The following is a 22519-nucleotide window of genomic DNA, read 5'->3' as shown; positions in this document are numbered from 1 at the left end:
GACATTGCCTAAACTCCCACTTTTTTTAAGGGTTCATTTGTTTTCTTTTGAAAGCGGTAAAAAGTCCAAATAAAGTTGTTAATGATTGTTTTCTTGTTTACATTTTTTTCCTCAGGGAAAGGAAGAAATGATTACAAGTATACCCTTTGCCAGGCCACAAGACACAGGGCCATCTGTGGCCGTTGTAACAAAAGTTAATCGGATTCAGGATCAGCTGATAAAGAAACATGACATTGAACTCTACATGCACCTCAATCGGCTTGAAATAGCTCCACAAATATATGGCATGTGAGTATTTCTTTGCAATATAAAATCAGATGTAGCACTAATATTTATAGTGACTAACTCACTCACTAGTGTGAAATGTTCTTAACTTATATTGAAATATGCTCAGTGAGAGAGTGTGCTTGTACAAGTGAGAAAGAAGCAATTGTCCTAGAGCAACAAGCAGGTCAGAGCTCTTTATAGACCATTGCAAAATCAGGCAAGGTCGGTTTTCTTGATATATTAAAATGTATTTATTTAGCTTTGTATAGAATATGGAATATATGGTAACATCAAAGCTTTTCACTTTTTTTTCAGTTAAATTTTCTTAGTAGAGGTGCCTGTAGCAGGAAAGGTTACTGGGTCTGTTAGAGGCCAGCCTGCCTGACCATATGCAGTGTTTTGCTCTAGTGTTACTAGAGTGAAATTTTAAATAACCTTTTATGTAAACAGAGCTGAACTTTTAACACTTTATATAACTGTTTAAACTTTTGTAGTTCAGCTGAGCTTGTAAAGCCACACAACATGTGCACAGGAAACCTCAGTTACAACATTTCCACTGTTACATTGAAAGAACTTCTGCAACTCTGTGATACAAAGAGGCTTATTCGTTGCATAAAACTGAGTTAACTTGTGCTTTAGTGTTAAACGTTTTTCAGTTTACTGTGTGCAGATGACTGCAGAACCTGGTTTCAGATACATAAAGTACAAACATGGGCATTGTATGCACACACAAAAGCTTGCCCTTCAATATAATTACAAAGTTTGGAAAATGACATTCATGAATAAAAATTATTTGATCATATATATATTAATATAAGGCCATAAGAAACTCCTTTAATATTCTAGTTGTAAATGTGTTTTCATAGTTGTGGATGCTTTTGTCTTTTTTTAAAATGTCATGCTTCTGTACCATGTGGTCTAGTGCAGTGATCTAAAAAATCATTACTTTTCTCTCACTGTTTTAATTCAGACATTCTGTTTCAGTCCTTCTGCATGTTAAAGTTCCATTCTTCTTTATTTTGACTTTAATAATGTAGTTCTGCCAATAGCACAGTCGAAACTATTCTTATGTCATTATCCAATTTATTCAAATTCATTTTAATATATTTTTATACATTGTAATTCTAAGAAATACAATAATTGTTGTTGCTGTTCATCATACACTTAAGAAAATGTAACTACAATGGCATTGTACTTGGATAGAGAATTATACACAAACTCACATCAATGTGTTATGAGGTTAAGTAGAATCCACTAGCCTGTGACACGAACATTTCCCATCTGATGGTTTTAGCAGTCCGGTAATTCAGCAGGTACAAGGTCATGGGCAAACACAAAAAATCAACATGAAAAACCAGCTATTATGTTAATACCCTCAGTGACTGTTTCATGTGCAGCCTTAGAGGCAACCCATGGCAGTTATCCTAGTTCACAGGCTCTCATGTTTTTGTTGTTTTTTTTTTCTGTCTCCTTGTGCTTCTTCCAGTTGTTAAAATTATAGTGATTACCCATCGTAAGGTTTATCTGTAATAAAAATGCATCAGCTGGCCAAGGTTTTCATCACTCATTCAATAACCCATTAATATAGCGAAGCTGCCCAGGCATCTTTATAATAACAACTTGGAGGTAATTTTAATCAGCTCGACCAGCTGGTATTTAACAGCAGATGTTGGAGACGCCACATACGGTATATACAAAGTAACAGACAAACATTTTTTTCTTTTTCTGCAATGATTTTAGAAAAATGTGCATGTGCATAAAGATATTCATACTGCTTAACTTCTCAAATAATTAAAAAACGGGATGAATAAATTATAACATTAATTCATTGCCCATTAAATAAAAGATTTCATTTGATCCTGGTTTTGATCCACAATTCCAAAGGATCCCTTTCAAACTATATTGATATCTGTCAGATTTGTTTATGTAGTCAAGTAAATAAATGTGATGAAATAGAAATTATTTAATTGGGTTAAGAGTATTACATTTTGTGAATGTCACTTTTAAGTCTAAAGAAGGATTTATGAAGGAGTGGTTAGTTGCCATTTATTATAAGTTTTTTTTTGTTGAATTTTACTTCAGCGGTTTTTAAAATATATTAATATTTAAACCATGTTATATATGCATGTTAGGAAAAAACAATTAATTGTTTTAGATTATGATCTATATTTTATATATGCAGTACATAGGCATGATTGAAATTTCATAAGACAGAGGGTGGAGATCATACTGCTCACGTTTCTCTCTTGGATATGCAACTACTTTTTACACACAGGCACTGAAGAGTAATGGAAATGCCATCCAACAAGTATAACATCCATTTAATATGCTTTTTGTTTTATTTTTCCAACAACTTTGTGTGAATCTCTGATAAATTAACTTCTTGTACTTTTGTATGAAATGTTGGTTGTTTCTGAACACATACTGTTGTCTTCAGAAAAAATATTCTAGCTTCTTGTTCGATGCATATTGTAAAAAGCTTGATTGATCACCACAACATTTTTAAAAGATTAAATGTTAAAAATAATTTATTTGCATCTTAACGTCTATAACTTATTTTTAATATTTGTAATTTATTAAATTACATTATAAATACAAATTATTACTTAAACTTATAAATCAAACACTAAATATCCTTTGTAATAAAACTCCAGACTTGAATGCCTACCCTGATATCAAAGTAACAATATACTGTATGGACAAAGGGCAGAAAAAATGTTGATTTTCCCTCTTTAAAACTAATCAAGAGATGTTGCACTGCTTAGGTCAACTAAATTTATGCTTTTACGGTTTTAGAGGGAAGTAATGCCACAGTGAACTATAAAGTAGTTACACATAAGGGAAATGGAATTTTAAAAACATTACTTTTTAAAATTTTAGAATTATTTCAAAAAATTAAACTTAAGTTTTTAGTATTTAGTATCAGACAAAAATAGTTCTGGGAAAGTATGGTTAAAGATCCCTGCATAATGTTTATTTCCAATAATCCCTGGATTAGACATGTCTGGCATTTTGTAGGCAGAAGGTTCCCAATAGCAGTTAGACTAACTTTAAGAAAGGAATAAAGGTCATTTTAGAGTTCTTACTGTCAACAGTAAGCAAATTATGCAATACAAAACAAAAACTGAACAGCAGAACAAACACAATTTAATATGTTAATATTTCGATGCAATGTCAGAGTTCATTAATGAATGTGGAGAAGTCTGTGTACTTTTATTTTCTTTTCATCTTTTGACTGGCATAGTACTGAACTCAAAACTAAATTCTGTGTGACTGAGAAATATATGAAACAAATATTATAGATTAAATATTCAGTATAAGTAAGGAGAAATATGTTTTGTGATTGTCTACTGTAATTTATTTAGAATTTCCAAAAATGTTCCCCATGGCTGTGAAGATCCCAGTGATTGAAAGTTTTTTATTTTAATCAACCAAACAAAGCCCCTCCCTCAGCACACATTTTTCACACGTAAATGACTGATATGAAAGAAAGGCTTGTCTACAGGACGAAGATTGAGCACCAGAAATTAAAATCCAGCAATGAAACACATTACTTAGAATGCAATTTAAATAAAAAATTCTACTTACCAAGCAAAATTTCAGTAGTTTATTGCAAAAACAGTGTGTTTAGATTTGGTTAGCATGTTTGACAACAGACAGTATGATATATTGCTTGGCACAGCGGTAGGTTAGACTTGACTTGTACCAGCTCCTAGTGTTTTGATTAATGGTAATTGTTTTGATGAAAAGGCATGTTTTATGTTCAACTTATAATCCTGTAAAACAGGAGTCAACTGGCAAGCTCTATAATTAGTGCTCAGTTAGCAAGAGAATATGCAGGGTTTGTCCTCTGATACGTCTTGCCTCTGATTAGTCTTTATAGGGAAGAGCTCAACATTATTTTCATATACTGTTACAAAATCATTGTTTTTGTTGTTGTTTTTTGAGCTACTAAGTTTGTAAAGTAGCAGAAAATGTTCTGTGTCTAATTGATAGACATAAATCCTGCACTGGAGGCATGTTATTCCTTTAGAAGTTGAGTTAAGGTAATGAGATGCTTCAAGTGTGTCATGTGCAAGCTACAGTCTTTAGAATTTAATCCTCCCCTCTACCAGGCATCCTGCTGATAAACTAATTACAGTTATTTGTGAAGTACAAGTGCATCCAGTCATACCTGCATACATGACCACATCTTTTTTTCCTATTTTTTCTTTTAAAATACTAAATCTTGGTATTTAAAGCCAAAGAGAATTAGCTTTATAATGTGAATTTAATCTCTAGTAAACTGTTATTTTAAATACATAATTTTTCAAAGGTTTATAGAAAGTGTTACTTGTTTTTTCCAAGTTGAAATAGTAAGGGGTTTGGACTGGGATTGAGCATTTTTTTGCATACAAATAGCAAACCATTGTGTTTCTGAAACAAAATATTTTATTGAGGGTGATTTTTAAAAATGCCTGGCTTAAAGAGGAGACATATTGACAGTTCCATGTCTGAAATATGTGGTGTTGCTATTGTTTTTCTCACTGTAATGATTTGATTCCATTTACTAACAGGAGCATTGGTAAACTACAGTTAAAATAGTTATTTTTAATATTGTTTAATATTTACATTTTCTGAAATTATTGTTACGCACACCCCACTGTGCCACAACGGGGTGTGTCGCAGTTGCATTGGCCACACCTCTGTTCTGCACTGATCGCCGAGGAGACACGAAATGGAGAGCACCTGGCTTTAGTGAAACATTACACTACAAGGTGCTCTGGTAGGATCCCCCTGTCCTGCACTTGCCTCTCCTGCAATCCTTCCTTGCGTTTCTAGTCCCAGCCCACCTGCCAGGATCCTGAGCCATCCTGGCGGGCTGTCCTTTACTCCATGTGGCCCGTTCTCCTGGAGCCCAGCTGCTGATAATTCTCTTCTCGGTCTCACCTCAAGTTGGCCCTTCTCTTTGCCAACCGGCTCTACATCTGTGGTGCAGTGAGATGGCCACTTCCCCTGTACTGTGAATCCCTTGCCCTTGCTCTTGGGTCCTTAATAACTCTGCTTCCTCGCCCATTTTCTGGGGGCAGCACAGGCTGTAACCATTATGCTTTCCATGATGTTATTTTCAAAGTTTATTTAATTATTCATTCATCATAGCAGTTTCTTGCTTCTCTACCTAATTGTGCGTATTGAATATAAATTAAAAGTCAATTTCACCTTTTAGAATATGCACTGAAAAAAACCAATTTAATACAGAAGCTTTTCACAAATATGAAGTTTAGACTCTTGTGTTTCCATGTCACCATCAAGAAAGTTTAAGCATAATCAGAAATGCAGACATATACTGGATGTCATTATTGATAAAGTTGTGGTTGAAGGTAGCATGGTTATCACCTTAACAATCTGGCACAAGAGAACTACTCATATGGCAGTGTTATCGCTCCTTATATGTGTGTGGCGCTGTGATGAATGAAATAAAGCAGATCACTCTAGTCACGCATGCTGGGTTTTCCCAGAGTGTACAAGAACTGTACATGGAGAAGTCATTATAATATTAGTTTGCATCTTTTGTTGTTGGAGTAGTACAGCAATAGCTAGTTAGTGACCACCTTGTATTTTTGGTATCACCAACCAGTCTCTCCTTTATTGCAATATTCTTCCTGGTCAAAAGCCAAAACCTTGTAACAGACTCTCCAGCCTCAAGATCTTTGTGCCTCCCTTAATGTTTTAACATAAATCAAATTAATATAAATTTGATTTTTCTTGTAGATTATATTGTAATCAACCCGCAAATTTTTACCTTAACCTGACAAAACCTTCACTTAATTCAGTCAAGAATTTAGCAGTTCAGTATAGAACACAAATGAAGTGTATTGAATTACACTTCACTTCCAGGCAAACTCTTTGTGAATTCCGAGTCTTATTTATGTGTTACACAAACTTGTTTTTCACAGTTGTAGTTCACATCACTGAAACATAGAATTAATACAATATCAATCAAAACACCAAACTGAGTCTCTGAGACTCACTTCAGACTGAGTGGGTGGCTGTTGGTTGTATTTCTGATCTAATGATGGGTAATGTTTTTGGTTCATTGTTTAATAAAAAAAAATACAATTAATTTCAGACAGGACAGAAAACATATTAGAAATGTTGAGGTTATACATTAATTACCTTAAATAGAAACCACACAAATACGATTGATTTGATAACCTGTATTGACCCTTTGTGAGCTGTTGTATGGGTTTTATGGGGCTCAGCAAGCTGACTTTGAGACTTCTAGATTTAGGATCGCAATTCTGGACTACTTTGAACTTTGTTGGTTGGTTCTCATTTGTCTTCTGTCTGGTTTTGTCTGCTGTAGCTGAATCCGTTGTTCACAATTTTTCAGTGAAAGTAGATAGCTGTTGCAGTGCCAGTCTCCTCAAGGGTAAAGACAACAATGAGCTTGATCATGCACAATATGCAACTGGGTATAAGTGATGAGTGGTTCAGATGTGACCTTTACTGCCTTGGGCATGGCATGAAGGGATGGACTACACATATCTTGGATTTATAAAGTGAACATTAATATACATTTTTTTGATCATAGCAAGTGTATTTGCAGTACCATTAACTATAGTTATTGCTGCCCTTAGGGGAGCCTGTCAGTTTCAGAACGCACAGCAGAACTCTTAAGTCTATGCATTTGTAGTTAACAAAAAGGAAATAAAAAATCCTTAAAAATAAAATTAGCCAATTTGAAAATGGAAAATTAATAGCTTCGTAGAAAGCTTCACCATACGGTCTGTGTGATTGACTATTTGCTATAACTTGAAAATCAGAGGGATTCAGCAATGCAAATTGTAGTGTTCTATGCATATGTAATATCATGATTTATCATTTTAAAAAAGTAGTATCACAACCTACAGTCTAGGAGCAGTGATTGCCACAAACACTTTTTTATTTGCGAAGGCCTTAGCAGGACCTGATTAATGTGAATTGATGCTATTCCAGTTAATTCAATTTCTGAATACATCCCTTGTGAAAGGTTAAGGATAATTGGCTGTTGTCAGGCATGATACAAACACACTTTAGTTATGTCCTGTGATTCTGCCTTTTGTATCCCTGTAGTGTAAGTAAAACAACATGCTTAATTATTCTGAATTGTAGAGTGTTCTTTTGTTTTGGAGTCTATTGTCCGGGTGTAAACTGTGGCCACCAAATTTGGTATACATTAGGCCACCCATGCTTCAGTATCAAACAGACAGAATTGCCTTTTCTAAATTTGAACTTAGTTGATATAATCCTGGTGTTTTTATTATACAGTAGCTGTGATAGATGGATGATAAATGGCCTTCTCCCATTTGTAACACTTATTCCTATGTTTTCATACAATTCAAAAGTAAATTAAGGATTAGTCTTTAAATTACAATTGAAGTGTTCCACTTAAAGTGTAAATGAGGAGCAATGGAGAATCTTAATAGTCTCCAAATGTTGCAGTATCAGACTCTTCCACATTCTCTAAAAAATAAAGCACAGAAAAAAGAACTATTAATACATTACCAAAAGCTTAAATATAGTAAGTGAATTATCAGTTCACTTACCAGTAAGCAGTTGTGTCAGATAACTTATGCTTATTAGATTCTGTAACATGCAGATGAGGTTCAAATGTAATATTCAAAGCCATTATGAATGCGAATTGCATTGACTAGTCTGTTCAGTAAACTTTCTTAGAATTGGAGGGGTTGCAAGTCAACTAGCATCTGTGGTGTCGTATAATTCTTTTGTCAGACGATAGACTAATGTTTCTATCCTAAACCTGTAGTGACACCAAATGTGTTTCTTCTGAGCTTCTGTTGAGCCTTTTAATAACATATCATTTACCCATATTAGCTCTTCACATTGCTCCTTCTCTGCTAGGCATCTCCATATGTGCAGGAGTATGGAAGTGTTGGGTCATAAATCACCAGAGCTTTAATTAAATAATCTTATCATGGTGTGCTTTGGCAACCCACGCTAAATAGGCACTGGATTTTTTTTTTAGATTGCAGTAAATGCAGTAATATAGTTTAGCTACATGCATTGTTAAAAGAAAATATTTCTTTCTGAAGACTTTGTTTTAAAAATATGTTTGCAGAGTAAACAATTTAGATTTAATGATAGTAAAAATGAAATTCATCTAGATGTATCTTTTCTGCCAGATATGAAGCATTTAGTCCTAATGGTTGCATTTTTCTATTTTGTTCTTTAATACTTCCTATATAGCAATTTGCTGCATTTCCTCTAAGTATATTTTTATTTAAGGAAAGTTTTTTGAAGGATTCAGCAGAAACTGAGCATCATAACCTATTTTATAGAGACAGCTAAGTGGTTCACTATTTCATGCATTTTCTTGCCTTTCTAGCTCTTCCATGTGTATGATTTGTATTGAAGCACATTTTAAGCCTGTTAAGCAAGCTATTATTAAATGTTTTATGAAGAATGATTCGAGATTTATAACTTTTAGGTGTATTTCCTGTCATTTCTGTTAGAAATAACAATAAAGAACATTATTTTAATGTAGTACAGTATTTGAGAAAACTGAGGTGGCTGATATGGGAGGATGATCTTAATTCTGCTTGTCGTTGGTGTATCTGGTTTGTAACAGCAAACCTACATTTTTTTTTCTCTAAGTGGTTTGTTTTTCCCTGGGTTCAGAAGACCTTATGCATTTTTATTGCCATCTGGAGGATTTCAACAGGTCCTAACAAGGAAAATCTGTGTAGAAATCGTTTAATGTTAAGTAAATGTAAGTCAGTGACACTAATTTCACTGGTCAAATGTTTTGTGAAAGTAGTGCGCTTTGACAGGTAATTTACTAAGTACCTTTTCAGAAAGCGGCAGGTTTGATGGGCTGTCTCATACGTTATTTGACATTTGTCCCTAGTCAGACCGGATGCCACATGAAAAATTTAGTCAGGCAAGGAGCTCCAAGGAATAAACATTTCTCTAGTGCAGCTCACAGGGGACTCAACAAGGTGAGCAGAACTTCAGCTTGTCACGGATGCACGGTTCTGACAAACATAAGTAGATGCTAATGGCTAAATCGTGACAGAATAAAGTCCCATAACCATATGGCTAATTGCCACAACAATATCTTCACTGTTATTAATCAAGTTTTCATAGTGTGCCATGATAATTGGAATAATTAGTAACAGCATAGGCATCGCTTGCCTCTGCCATGCACTCTTCAAACAGAGACCCAAAAGAACTGCAGTCACACTTTCCTTTCTCTGTTGTTTAGTGCTCTACTCTGCAGCAAATACTGTGGATAATTAATGAATTACTTCTTTGTCACCAGGGTCTCAGTTGCTACCTGGAGTGATATAGGGCACAAAGGTAGCTAAATGAGGCCACTGCACACACTGCTTGCTATTTTTAAAAAGTGAAAAGGGCTGCTAAGTCATTAGCTCCTGGAGAAGATCCTGTATTAACAAAGTTGAATTCATTGTAGGTCCAGTAGGCTTTCTTTTGTTCATTATTAAACCAGAGTTTAATATGCCTCTAAGTACATACTCTTTACAGAACTATTGTAGACTCCAGATTTAAAACTGTGTATTTATGTTGCTGGTATAAATTAGCTATTTTTCTGGTGTGGCATGCTTTATTTTGCAAAAGGAAGATGAACCTGATATTCTGAATCCTTTGCTCTCAGATGGCACTGCAAACATGATGCATTGGGTCTGACATTTGCTTGGTAAAATACCCTTGAAATGATTCTTGTGCCATTACTATTTATTCAGAATCTCCAGGCAATTTAGTTTCAGATTTAAGGAATGGATATCAAACTTCCCTTTTATTGATAATGAAGAGGTCAGGATGACCTATCTTTTTCATCGTAATGAAGAAAAGTCAATGTTGGTAACATAACGGAAGAATTGTGCACTGGGCGTATGTTAAAGCCATGTTCTCTTTCATATTCTTTTGAGGATACAGTAGAATGAACACGTATTTTTGTGAATAAAGAAAGATGTTCATAAAAATAGCCTGTAAATGCAGAAAAGACATAAAAATGAAATATACAACTTTTTTAGAAACATTGACTTGATTGAATAGATGTTAGTATTCTGCATTTCTCTTATTTATCTGTTGATAGGTTTTATACTTACTCATGTCTTTACAAATTGATGGGTTTTATTTTCTTATGAGAAATCGGACATCATATTATTATAGTAGTGCTCCTATTTTGTTGGAACAAAAATGATACGGTAATTTATAAAAGAAAGGATTTAAAATAATTCCCTTGTCCTGTTCTACTTTTTCATGGCATTATGTTTTGCTATATTTTGTAATGTGCATGTTCTGTTGTTTCTGGTTAGATTATTTGAGAAACTGATTGCTGAAATAGATTCTGAAAACCCTTCTGCCTGTTTGAATAAGCATACAGCAGCAGGGAAATCACTGGATATTTTATAAGGTTTCAACGGCCAGGAGACATATTTTTCCTCATGTGATGTTTACATAAATGGTTTTTAATAGAACATTTGAGTCTGTACTATATGATTAGCCAGGTTTGACTGGAATTCTTCAAGTGACAGGGTGTACAAATAACCAAGCACTGCTTGGGCCTTTGGGATTTTGAGTGCAATTTCTGCGCTTCCTGTGCAACAATGACCAAGGTGGATTAACAGGCTCCTGAAACATTTCACAGTGGTCAGCAGTGGCTGCATCACTCTCTCCAATTCCTGCAGTGTGCAAATGACAAGCGACTTACCTATTTATGGAGGAACACATGCTCTGCCCTCACTCTTAATATTCCTGAAGTAATGTTGTGGCCATTAATTATGAATCAGTTACAATAAGCAATTCCAAATTGAGGATCTGTAAAATATATATGAAAAATAAGGAGACACTCAATAATAATTTCCAAATGAAATAATCTCAGAGAATAAAAAAAGTAAGATTTATAAAATGTATTAACTAGCATAGGAGTTAAAAGTTAGTACTATCATTTTTGTATATTGTATGTAATATCATGTTTAAGTGAACAGAATTTAAGTTCGCAGTATCATTTTTTAAAGAAATGCTTAGAAGTATTTTGATTCCCCTTACATGTCTTTCATATCACTGTACGTCTCTTTTCAACCTTTTTTCTGTGTTGAATATCATATAGTATATCGTAAGCTTGAATACGAATGTATCCACCGGATAAACTGACACAAATTACTCATTCCACTTCCCGCTTTTCTGTTTTCCCCGGATGATTATTTTCTCTTTTCCTTTTTTCAGCACTAAATCCAACAGAGCATTGTGTCTAACCTGTCAACAGGTTAGTCAGTAGTCCTGTCAACACATCAGATTGTACTGCAAGAAATAGTTGTTTTGTTTTGCAAAAAGTTTTTTTTTCTTATATGTTCTGGTTGTTGTTGAATAGCTTGAATACTTTTGCAGAATAAGCAGAATGTAGGCAGGGAAACAGCTGTTACTGATACAAAGTATGTACAAGCCTTCTTTTTTCCTCAGATTTACCACAGAGGTAATGTTTTGAAAATTAGGAAAAACAGCTGTTTTTTTACCATAAAATCTAAAACTGGAGTGTTAATTATTTCCCAATAGAGGGAGAATTATACAAACTTAAAAAGTCTAGAGGGAATAACCAGACAGGTGGGCAAGTAAAGAAACTAATTCTTCTAAGTGCTCTGCTGGCCCCTTACCATTGTGTGAGTGGTGGTGGATAATTTTGTGAGAGACACTAACAGATAAATTATTGTGCATGCAGTTCATCTGCCTGGAAAATAATTGGGAATCTAAAACATTCTTAATTTTAATTGGCTTTGGCATTGTATACTATATGATCAAGAAAATTAACTTTTTTTATTTAACTCTCCTCTGTCTATGCTGTATGTGTAATAAGTCAAAAGATAGTGATTTTGAGTCTGGTGGTTCTTTTTTGTAATATGTTGTTAATTTGTATTACATTACAAAAATCCAAAACTGCATAAAATTGTATTAAAACAAAAATATGAGTCTTCCACGGAGGATATTAAGTGCATATGAGACCGAATAAAAACTTGGACTGATTATTTTTCATTGGCAGTCACATCACCTACTAAAATTTGAGAATTGGTCTCTTGTAGGCTACTTTTTAGGGTTGCAGGAGGTCTAAATGTATTTTTATGGTTTAACAACGTTACTGTAAACAAATTCTCAATTAATATTTCACACATTATACAGTTCCAGTTGAACAGTAATGTTAGCTGGCACTCATCAAAGAGTGACAATACAGTTAAAATTGTTGAACTAGTTACTTAGAAGCAAAGTATTATGCTTTTGTGATTTTTGTTATATTTTTACATATTATAACCCTTAATAATAAATACAAATTAGTTGCTACATACCTGATTAGTTCTGTTTTGAGACTTATAATGTATAATTTTCTGAATGACCTTATGAGATTTATTTCAATTTGTTGAAGACAAAATGTTTATCTTGTTTCTGACTAAGCATCTGACAATTCTAAGACTGTAATCAGTAATTCTTATCCGATATTCTAGATCTTTCTATCTTATAAGTAAATTGTACTCTTTGAATATAGTTTGCTTTAAATTTCAAAACGGCAATGAGGTGTGAAGGTCCAAACTCTTACTTATTCATAAGTTCAGAGCAGTGCAGTAATAGAAGTACTGGCACCAATGACTTCCATGGCTCAGATGGAATGCTTAAAACACCAGATTAGCAATTTGAAAGCCAAGGGACTGTATGGTTATGTGTATGTTTTTTTCAATTATTGTAAGAAGTTTCTCTCTTCTGATATTTAATAGGGATGACATTAATGAAATTGTTTATTACTTTAATTATTTCTTGGGTATATCACTCCAGCTGCCTCCTACCAGCTCCATGCAGGATTTGAATATTTCAGAATCAAGAAGGCCTTTAAGTTTTTACTGCCAGAGCAATAAAATATAGGGAAGACCAGAACTTACAACATTAGTTTTTATTACTTAACCTTACAGTAAGGTTAATAAATGTCATGAAAATCTAAAAGATACAGTTAATTATAGTGTTTTTATATTAATTCAGGTACAGAGATATATTTTTGTAAAACAGATCAAAAGAAAATAAAATATATTTTTTAGAAGGTAACTGAAACCTAATGTAGCAATACTAAATATTACCTTTGTATACTTCAAGACATAGCTGTGTTTTTAGCTTTGAATTGGTTTCATGTCAGATGTGTTTTTAAAACAAGTATTGTGGATATTTCCTTGCCAAACATGGTGTGTTATATCTGCTTTTCACAGTTTCTTACACTGATAGTTGCTTCTAGCCAGAAACTCTTTCTAACTGGGATTTTATTGACACAAATCCTTTTATAACAATCATATAATAAACAGAAAAAATGAAGTGTCACCAGTAGTACAAACAAAAATGCACAATTAAAATGCACAATTTAAGTGGAGATTATCCAAAGGTAACAGTGCAGTTACTGATTTTTACCTAATATCACATTTCTAAAACATTTATGTGAAGATAAGATGTTTATTAAACAGCACATTAACAAAGCTAGTGTATTTCATGAACAGCCCTACTGCAATATGAGAAAAAACTAGTTACAGCTGGCCATTCCATCTTCAGTAGTAGTTACAGTATACTGTAGTTGAAGCACACCAAAGCATTGACTCTCTCTAGATGTCCACACTTGTGAACATCCCCCTGCATCATCACGGTTTAAAGGTATATATTATACTCTTTATGCTGGTTAAAGTAACTACATGCAGTTGTTAGCATCATCTTTCTATAGGCATGTATCTATAAACAATGATGATGTAACCTTAAAATCTTAATAAAATCTTAGCTTGTTTATACATTTGCACTCTTATATATCCATCCATTTATTCATCAATGCATTAGATAGCCACTTACTTATGGTAATAACTATAGGCAACCGAGTATACAGCACAATGACGTCAATCTATCACTGGATATAAATGTACAGAAGCACACTTGGCCAATTTAGAAACAGATGAAACTAGCCAAAGATGAGAGGAAGCCAGAGCATCGTGTCGAACGCCACACATGACAACATGCAGAATACACTGTATTGCAGAAAATAATAAAATGTCAACAAAAACATTTTGTGTATGCTGTACTGAAAAAGTCATGTAACATTATTGTCTGTATTTGAAAAGAATGTTAATGGACAAATATAACAAAAAGGGTACAATGATATATTTTATAAAAAATGAGTAACAATACAGTTACCTAGAGAGGCTATTAAATTAATATGTAATAGGTTTATTCCATGCTGAAAAAAAGAAGAAAGAGAACACAACGTTTCGGCCGTGGAGCCTTCTTCAGGTGTGTGACACACCTGAAGAAGGCTCCACGGCCGAAACGTTGTGTTCTCTTTCTTCTTTTTTTCAGCATGGAATAAACCTATTACTTGTTCCTTTGCAGCCTACGCATGCTGACGCAGCTACCCACCTGAACTATTAAATTAATATTATGATTTATTGGTGTGCTAGTGAATTAAATCTGAATTAAGAGTTTTGTACGAAGAGAAAGAGTTTTGCTTCGTTCCAGCTGTTCACTAAGATATGACGGTCTGGGAAAGAAACACCTGTTAAGTGGGTATTAATATGATGAGGTAAACATGGAAAATATTCTGTGGCACAGTGTGCTAGTAATACCTGGCTAAACCATGTATTTTTAATTAAATACAGTGCACACTCAGCTCTTTAAGGCGTTCCTTCAGTGGTTTATTGTGGGGTTTCTTTCCATATTTGCTGTTTATTCAGAATATAGATTTTAAAATATCTATATTATCTTGCTTGACAACTGTAATTTACAACATACTGTAATCTTTCCAACTATGCGCTCCCAGCTAGAGTCTTAACAATCCAGATTCTGTCCTGGATGAACCGGACCGAGGCAGGTCTACGCCCTGTATACATTACCAGTACATTGTAGGCCATGTCCACAGACAGTGGCAAATTAGAAATGCCATTATACCCTGTACAGGACATAGAGATAACATGCACACTTCACACAGAAGCCACTGCTGTGAAAACCAAAGCCAGGTCATAAGAGCTGTGAACTAAATGACACACTCTACCCTTTCTGTCATCGTAAAATAGGTTTTATGATGCACAATAATTTGCTTATTACTGACAATTACAATTAGATCATAATTTGGTTATTTTTGTTTTGCCAGTAAATTGTAGTTACAATGAAATACTTGTTTTAAAATTGAGTTCCTTTGTTTTAATTGATATGAGACATCTTAATGCAGTCACATATAACCACCATAAGGTTTTCTGTACTAATTCTAAAAAAAATTAACTTGTCAGTATGCCCTGTGTCAAGAAAATGTCTGTGAGGATTTCTTTTTCAGGTTTTACAAAGATATAATATAGAGTAATAAGAGTAATTTGGTGAAAGAATGACAGTAATTTTTTGTGTAAAAAGTTGCGTTAAGTTGGAATTTTAGTTTAGCTGTTGGGTTCACAGATTAATGTTGGGTTGGGTTCTTTTAACCAGGTTTAGATTTGGTTTCAGTCATTTTTGTTTTATTTTTCCACTAGTATACATTTATAGTGTATACTGTATAGGGAATTTTTGTTTATGTGCCTGATAAGATTTTAAGAGCTACACTTGCTGGTGAAATTATACAAATTTATGTATGGAGTGAAAGAAGAAATATATTGCCAAAAATAGGGATGTTGCTTATTTTTATAACAGGGAGTGCCAAAAATATGCGTGAATTTGAAAGGTGTTAACTGTAAGAGCATTTTTTAATTAACACAGACAACATTAGCAGTATGAATCGCTCTTTTTGCACTTGTAAGAGTGTTTTTGATTGTTTTGTGTTTTTGATTTGCAGCCGATGGGTCAGATTGCTGTTTGGGAGAGAATTTCCTCTTCAAGATCTGCTTGTTGTCTGGGATGCGCTTTTTGCCGACAGTATTACCTTGGATTTAGTTGACTACATTTTTGTAGCCATGCTTCTGTACATCAGAGATGCTTGTGAGTATGACTTTATTTACCAAAGAAGCACTAATGTAACCAAATATATTTACAAGCATATGTCAATTTGTAGTTAAAGTCCATGATAAAGTGGATTTTTTCTCACAATTGACTCATACAACTCGTTTCTAAGATAGACTTTCTGTGCTCTAATGTGTGATAAGTACACCACCTACTGGTAAAAGACTAACCCAGACTTGACCAACTTTCTTCAGTTTCATTCTACCAATATTCCCATCTCTTGTGTTCTTTTTATTTATTTGTATTGTAAAATACAAACTCCATAAGGAAGATCAGTAGATTGTGTTAATAGTGTGAGAAATTGTTTTACATAAATGTTTGCTCCTTAAAATTGACAGTCTGAAATGTCTCGTCACATGTGAATGTTAACTTCCTTCATTATGTTTTCTTGATTTTCTGACATGAACAAAGACTATATATAGCTGTTTTGCCTTAGCAATTTGAAAAATATAAATTTCAATTTTGTTTATCAGAATATAGTATCTAGATTATTGTATTCTTCCTATGGACCCATCAAAAAGGTCAATAAGTGAAGCTGTAATTTTGTCTCTAATGCAAAGTCAATCCAGAACTTTATAAACAGTTTAACACCAAGAACTTTTTTTTAAAAAAGCATGTCTGTTCAATAACAGTGCTTTTATATTTTAATCAGATATTAACTAATTAAATTAAACATTTAAAATAATTAGCTATCATATAGAGCCTACACGGTCCCATTTTGGATTTTTAAAAACAAAGATAAGCAATTCTATCCACGTATGTGACTTGCTTCACAACAGAATCACCGGCTGTACTGACAAAGACAATTGTCAGTGTTTCGCCCACTATGTAGTTTTCAGGTTTTCAGTTAGAACTGCCTTTGATTTATTTGTACCGAGAACACCTCTCGGTTGAACAGATAATATGTCAGTGAAGCAGATTAAGGGACAAACAATCGCACATCTAAGTATAAAGAGCTGACTGCTTAACTGACTGTGAAGATCAACCTTTTGCTGCAGCCCCTTTGTTGCATCATGCTGCAGCATCAGCACAAACTTCTGGGAATAAGCTGTCGCATAACCTGCCTCCCAGAGGATGTTAACTGGTAGTTCTGGTGAGATTGAGTAGAGCAGAAATGTATAATGACAGACAGAAGTACTTGGTCACTCATTAAGTTATTCTGACATTTGTCTTTAGCCTATCTGTTTACTTACCTGCTGAAGTACCTACTGAAGTATTATGATGTGCGTGTTTCCTAGTTCAGCGGTCAGCAGTTGTTAAAAATGATAGGACAGTTATTTTAGACAATTCTTATGCTGTATTTTTGTTTTTGCTTTGATATGCAGTTCCATGAAAAGCCTTACATAAAACATAAATTGAAGAGGTTGGAGAAAAAGGTTTCCTAAGTAACTCCTGTCAGTTTTTCAATATGTTCAGTATGTTATTGTTTTAACCTTATTTATTTTCTTTAACAGCTTTTTCCCTGTTTTTCCCTTTGTCTTTACATATTTACTTCCATAATGAGAAATGACAAACAATTTCAGTGAGACTTTTTCTTTGTGTCAAAGCTTTCAGTCACTGAATAGTGTGTCCTTCAATGCTGTGCAGTTTACACATTCCTCCACAGCCATGGAGTTCCTGACCACAAGGGGTCATTTTCTCCAAAATAAACCTTCTGAATTTCACAATTCACTAGCCCCATACTAGAAGAATAGACAGTAGAGACACACAAATCCTGGAGGCACTAAAAAATCTTTCTGGATCAAGGCCTTTTATTCCTGCAGGATAATTTTAGGTATCAGTTGGAGTTTGTTGTCTATTTCGTATTTTAAGTTGCATATGCATGGACCTACTGCTAGACAAACTATTGTATTTTTTAAAATAACAGTTTCCTTCCGTACAACTCCCATGGTGTAAGGTGTGTAGCTCTCTATTTAAAAGGCTTAGTGCACTAAACATGTTACACCCTGATTGCACAACCTTGTTTTTTTAATTCCAAATTCATAAATACTTTGAATTACACCTAATAGGACGTAAGAGATGTGCTCATAACAACCTTTTATTTTTGCCTAAAGTGAATAAACCCATCCTCCTAGAAGCTTGGTTAATGTAGCCCCTATAGTAGGAGCTGAAGATGTCTTTTTGAAAGCTGGCCTGAATAAGTTCAATGCTTAGATATTACTAACAAATCAAAGATGAGCAATGATGCATTGATACACTAATGACATGAATGAAAAGATACAGCAATCAGACACAAGAGAACAAAAAGTATGGTGAAAGAATAAGGAGGGTAAGTGAGCACTTTACAAATGAAAGCAGATGTATGAAATTACAAGCTGTCGGAACAGCAACGGAAATGAAGATGATAAAGTGTTTCCCTACCCCGATTATAATTATTCATTTGATTCACTTGTGTGTTTTCATTTTGAAAAAGGAAAAACAAGGTACAAAAAAGATAAGGAGGACCTTTAAAATTTTTGATTAGTGGCACTAACAAGTCGTTATGGTAGTCAGAGAAATACTTTTGTCTTTTTCCTTTTTTTTACTTTTTTGATGGATCGTATTGTTCTTCTCCAGTGATTGATTGCATCGCCTGTGGAAAATAATCCAGCTACATATTCTGCATGAAAGAGTAGAAAAGAGTTTGTCAGTACCATTGATCTTATAATAAATTAAATGTTGTATTTATAGTGCATTTTACTATTAAGTGTGGTTCATTAGGGTCAGAGAAATTTATTTCAGGCCATGTCCCTGAAAGCAGTACGCCAGCCTCAGATTTTGTTTTTTTTAAAAAGACACAAGTACAGTATTTCAGGTGGGTAGCTGCGTCAACATGCGTAGGCTGCAAAGGAACAAGTAATAGGTTTATTCCATGCTGAAAAGAGAAGAAAGAAAATACAACATTTCGGCCGTGGAGCCTTCTTCAGGTGTGAGGTGTGAGTTACAGTATTTGCCAGTTTGTGATGACAAAACAGCCTTTGAAACCCCGTAATATCAAAATAACTTAACTGCTTGTGGTAAAGACGATTTGGACAGGCAGAATTTTTATGTAGAAACTAATTTTCTAACCTCACTGATGTTATAAGAAGGGATCCCATAATCCATTTTCTGTGGAAAGATGCAGTTCTCTTTCAGATTTGATTAGTTTTATGCATTAATTGAAAGTCATGTATCAAATCAATAAAATTGCCAACTGCAGTTAAATATACAGTTAAAACTAAATATTCTTTAGATTTACATTTTGTGCACTTAAAATATATGCCTTTAGTGTCAGAATCTACACAGACAGTGTGCGTTCTGTAGTGTGTGTATAGGTCAACACCTACAGTACTTGTGTCTTCTCCCAAACCACCCTTTCAGCTGCATGTACAGTGTAATGCTTTTTCTCTGGATCGAGAAACATGTCTGTTGCAAGTTGCTGTACATCTGAATGTGATTTATCCTTATGGTAGCACAGTCATTTAGAATGCGCAAGGTATCCATAAGCGTGCCGCAATAGTCACTGTGGTGTACAGGAGCAACATTTTTCCACAATTGTAAAATGTAGGACTGCACTACTCCGTAACATTGCCATGTGGTGAAGTGAAGACTCAACTTTCTCAACCACTAAGCTGCTACACACCGGTGTGCTGTCAGTTGATGTCAAGTGTGTGTATAAAGAACCTTATACAGTATATAAGAAATACATTGTTTTAAACATATAAAACTAAAAGAATATGACTCAAAAAACAAAAAATGTCTTGAAGATCCAAAACACTTTACTAAAACCTCAAAGGGGTAGTTAGAATGTCAGCTTTTCTTTATCACATTGTGACAGGGCAGTTAAAATGTTTAGTTTTTTTATTTTTGGCTTCTGAGAAAGTGATGTGTCTTGATATTTAATAATTTCTACAAAGTCTGCTGCTGGTGGAAAAAAGTTGGAATTGTTGCCTTAAGAGTACACTATAGCTACCCGTAGTTGACAGACAAACGAGTACCTTGCTATGTCAAAAAAAAAATCAGTTTCCAAAAATAAGCCGTAAAACATAAATCTAGTTGGCCCAGTCTTTCCAATGCCTTCAAAAACTACACTTCCCAGAAAGCTCTGCCTAGACTTGGAGTTAATTTTTTTTTTCCAGTCATGTGCTGTTTATTGTTTTTAGTTTGAACTTCACAAATGTTAATGGAAAATAGTTAAAACAATCACGTCAAAAATGTCAGAAAACAATGACAGCAACTGACAAGAGTTAAAGAATTCAGTGCAGAAAATATTTATGAAGAAGGTGGAATACTGTCGTGTACCTTATCTTTTTATTTTCAGATATGACTACCAGCTATGTAAAAATTGTATTTATGTTCATAATATAGTTATTAACATTTTTGTTATTTTTATTTTAAGCTGCCATAATTTCCCATTGGACACATGATTCCATCTTAAGTGGATTTAGAGAAGCAGGTTTCTAGTACATGGATGTCACAGTACTATATTTTGAAGTACTGTATTATGAAAAATCTTTCAATCTAATTGATTCAGGCTTAATTCATGGCATGTACTGTAATCCCCCTTTCAGAAAACAAAACTATTAGCCACTTCACATTTATATATGCTTATATATAAAATATAAAATATGTAGCCTAGAAATATGTTATTGTTAATATTGTTAAACTAAGAAAAAAACACGAAAAGCGATACACTGAACTGAACTGTAGTATACCGCAGTGCTAAGTTTTGACTGGGCATTCTCTATGGCCGCAGCATCTCTGTAATTGTTAATACACTGTACAGGATCTGCTTTAATTTGGAATCTGCAGCGTGTGGGTGGATCCCCTCATCTTGACATCTTGAGGTCTTTCTCATCTTCATTTGCAGTTCTGGTTTTCATTCACACAGCATCTTATGTGGCTGTCTCTTTTAATCACATGCATTATTCCCACTGAATATGTCAGAAATGACATACCTCCTCACCACTTCTTATATTGTTGTTTTTACTTTTCTGTAACTAAACTTTGTTTTGAAATCGTATAACCTCTGTTGGAAAATCTGGGCAAAACCTTGATTTCTTTGCTAATAAAAGACAAAGTTAGAATCTTGTAGACTGTAAATGTAAAAGTAAAAAAAGTGGTTTAATTTTGGGGGGAAAATGTTCTGCTGTTGTCACAATAATTTAATAACAGACATAAAAGTTTTAAGAGTTTATGTCCTAAGAAATTCTTACAGTAGTTCCTCCTCCAAATGTTGTGTATTTTATCTGTATTCCAGTGATTGCCAGTAACTACCAGACCTGCTTGGGGCTGCTTATGCACTACCCTCCTATTGGAGACATACATGCCCTCCTTCAAAAAGCTCTTTTCCTCAGAGATCCCAAGGTAATGTCCTGTTTCTTTGTTTTTCCAGCTGCTTCTGAATGTTCCTGTGTACACCATCTGCAAATATTTTACAGGTTTCATGGGTGTGTTAATTACTAAGATGAAAATTCATAAATGTGAACAATAACAAGTGTGGTTCAATTGGTTTTGCAGCACAGAGGAGAAAGAGAAGAAGAGCTGTTTACGAATGCAGATTGCATTGTTTAGTCCAAATAAACAGCATAATATTGAAAGTAAAGTTGAAAAAGAGCTAATAAGGGGTTCCCTTGGTTGGCCTGTGGTTGCAAAACCACAGGCCCACCATGATAAAGAGATCCTTGGGGACACGCATACAGGTAGCCATGTGTTCCCAGGACTGAATGAGTCAAATTCACCTGCACTTGCAACCCCAAATGAAATAAGAAAAGCAACAACACTGTGCTATTTGTAAAATGCTAATGATCTATTGCATAGTGGTTATTGAGGTCCCTATTTTATATATTTATTTAAAATACCTGGAATAATTTTGATTTCTAGTAGAAGGATAACAGCATTCTGATGTGATCGTTGATTACTCCATGAAAGATCAAGATCCGTTATAAACAGGTATACTAAAATATATGTTATATGTTTTTATTTTCTAATCTTTTTTTAAATCGAATAAACTCAGAGAAAGGTGATTTAAGCCGTGCATGCATTTGTAATATGCATCACATATTTCATTAAGGTAAATTCATATTTAATTTATGCGGAGTGTACCTTGTCCTTATGAGAGTTTTTGGAGATAGTCATAATTGGCCCAGAACATTATTTAGAAGACCTTCCCACAACCCAATTAAAACTGAACATTTCAAGTATTTTCAACATATTGTGTTTCCTGCCTAGCCAGATGTTCTCAAGCACCTGCAGGCAAGAGTGCACATTTTCTGACAAGAAAGGGTTTTGGCGGCGATTTTCA

At 34.1% G+C, this 22519-nt stretch overlaps 1 protein-coding gene across 7 annotated transcripts in view; it reads left to right on the top strand.

The window, feature by feature from the left end:
• tbc1d5 (TBC1 domain family, member 5) overlaps positions 1-22519 on the top strand; it is a 212981-nt gene that overhangs the window by 141615 nt on the left and 48847 nt on the right. For all 7 annotated transcript variants that reach the window (XM_015357494.2, XM_015357495.2, XM_069195066.1 and 4 more), the window contains 3 exons: positions 116-288; positions 16094-16236; positions 21476-21582. In XM_015357494.2, the coding sequence (XP_015212980.2) occupies positions 116-288; positions 16094-16236; positions 21476-21582 (423 nt within the window). The remainder of the gene's footprint in view (positions 1-115; positions 289-16093; positions 16237-21475; positions 21583-22519) is intronic.

Source organism: Lepisosteus oculatus, chromosome 10 (genome assembly GCF_040954835.1).
Source record: "Lepisosteus oculatus isolate fLepOcu1 chromosome 10, fLepOcu1.hap2, whole genome shotgun sequence".
Taxonomy (NCBI): Eukaryota; Metazoa; Chordata; class Actinopteri; order Semionotiformes; family Lepisosteidae; genus Lepisosteus; species Lepisosteus oculatus.
Note: the sequence above shows the minus strand (reverse complement) of the source record. Positions and strands in the feature narration are given on the sequence as shown.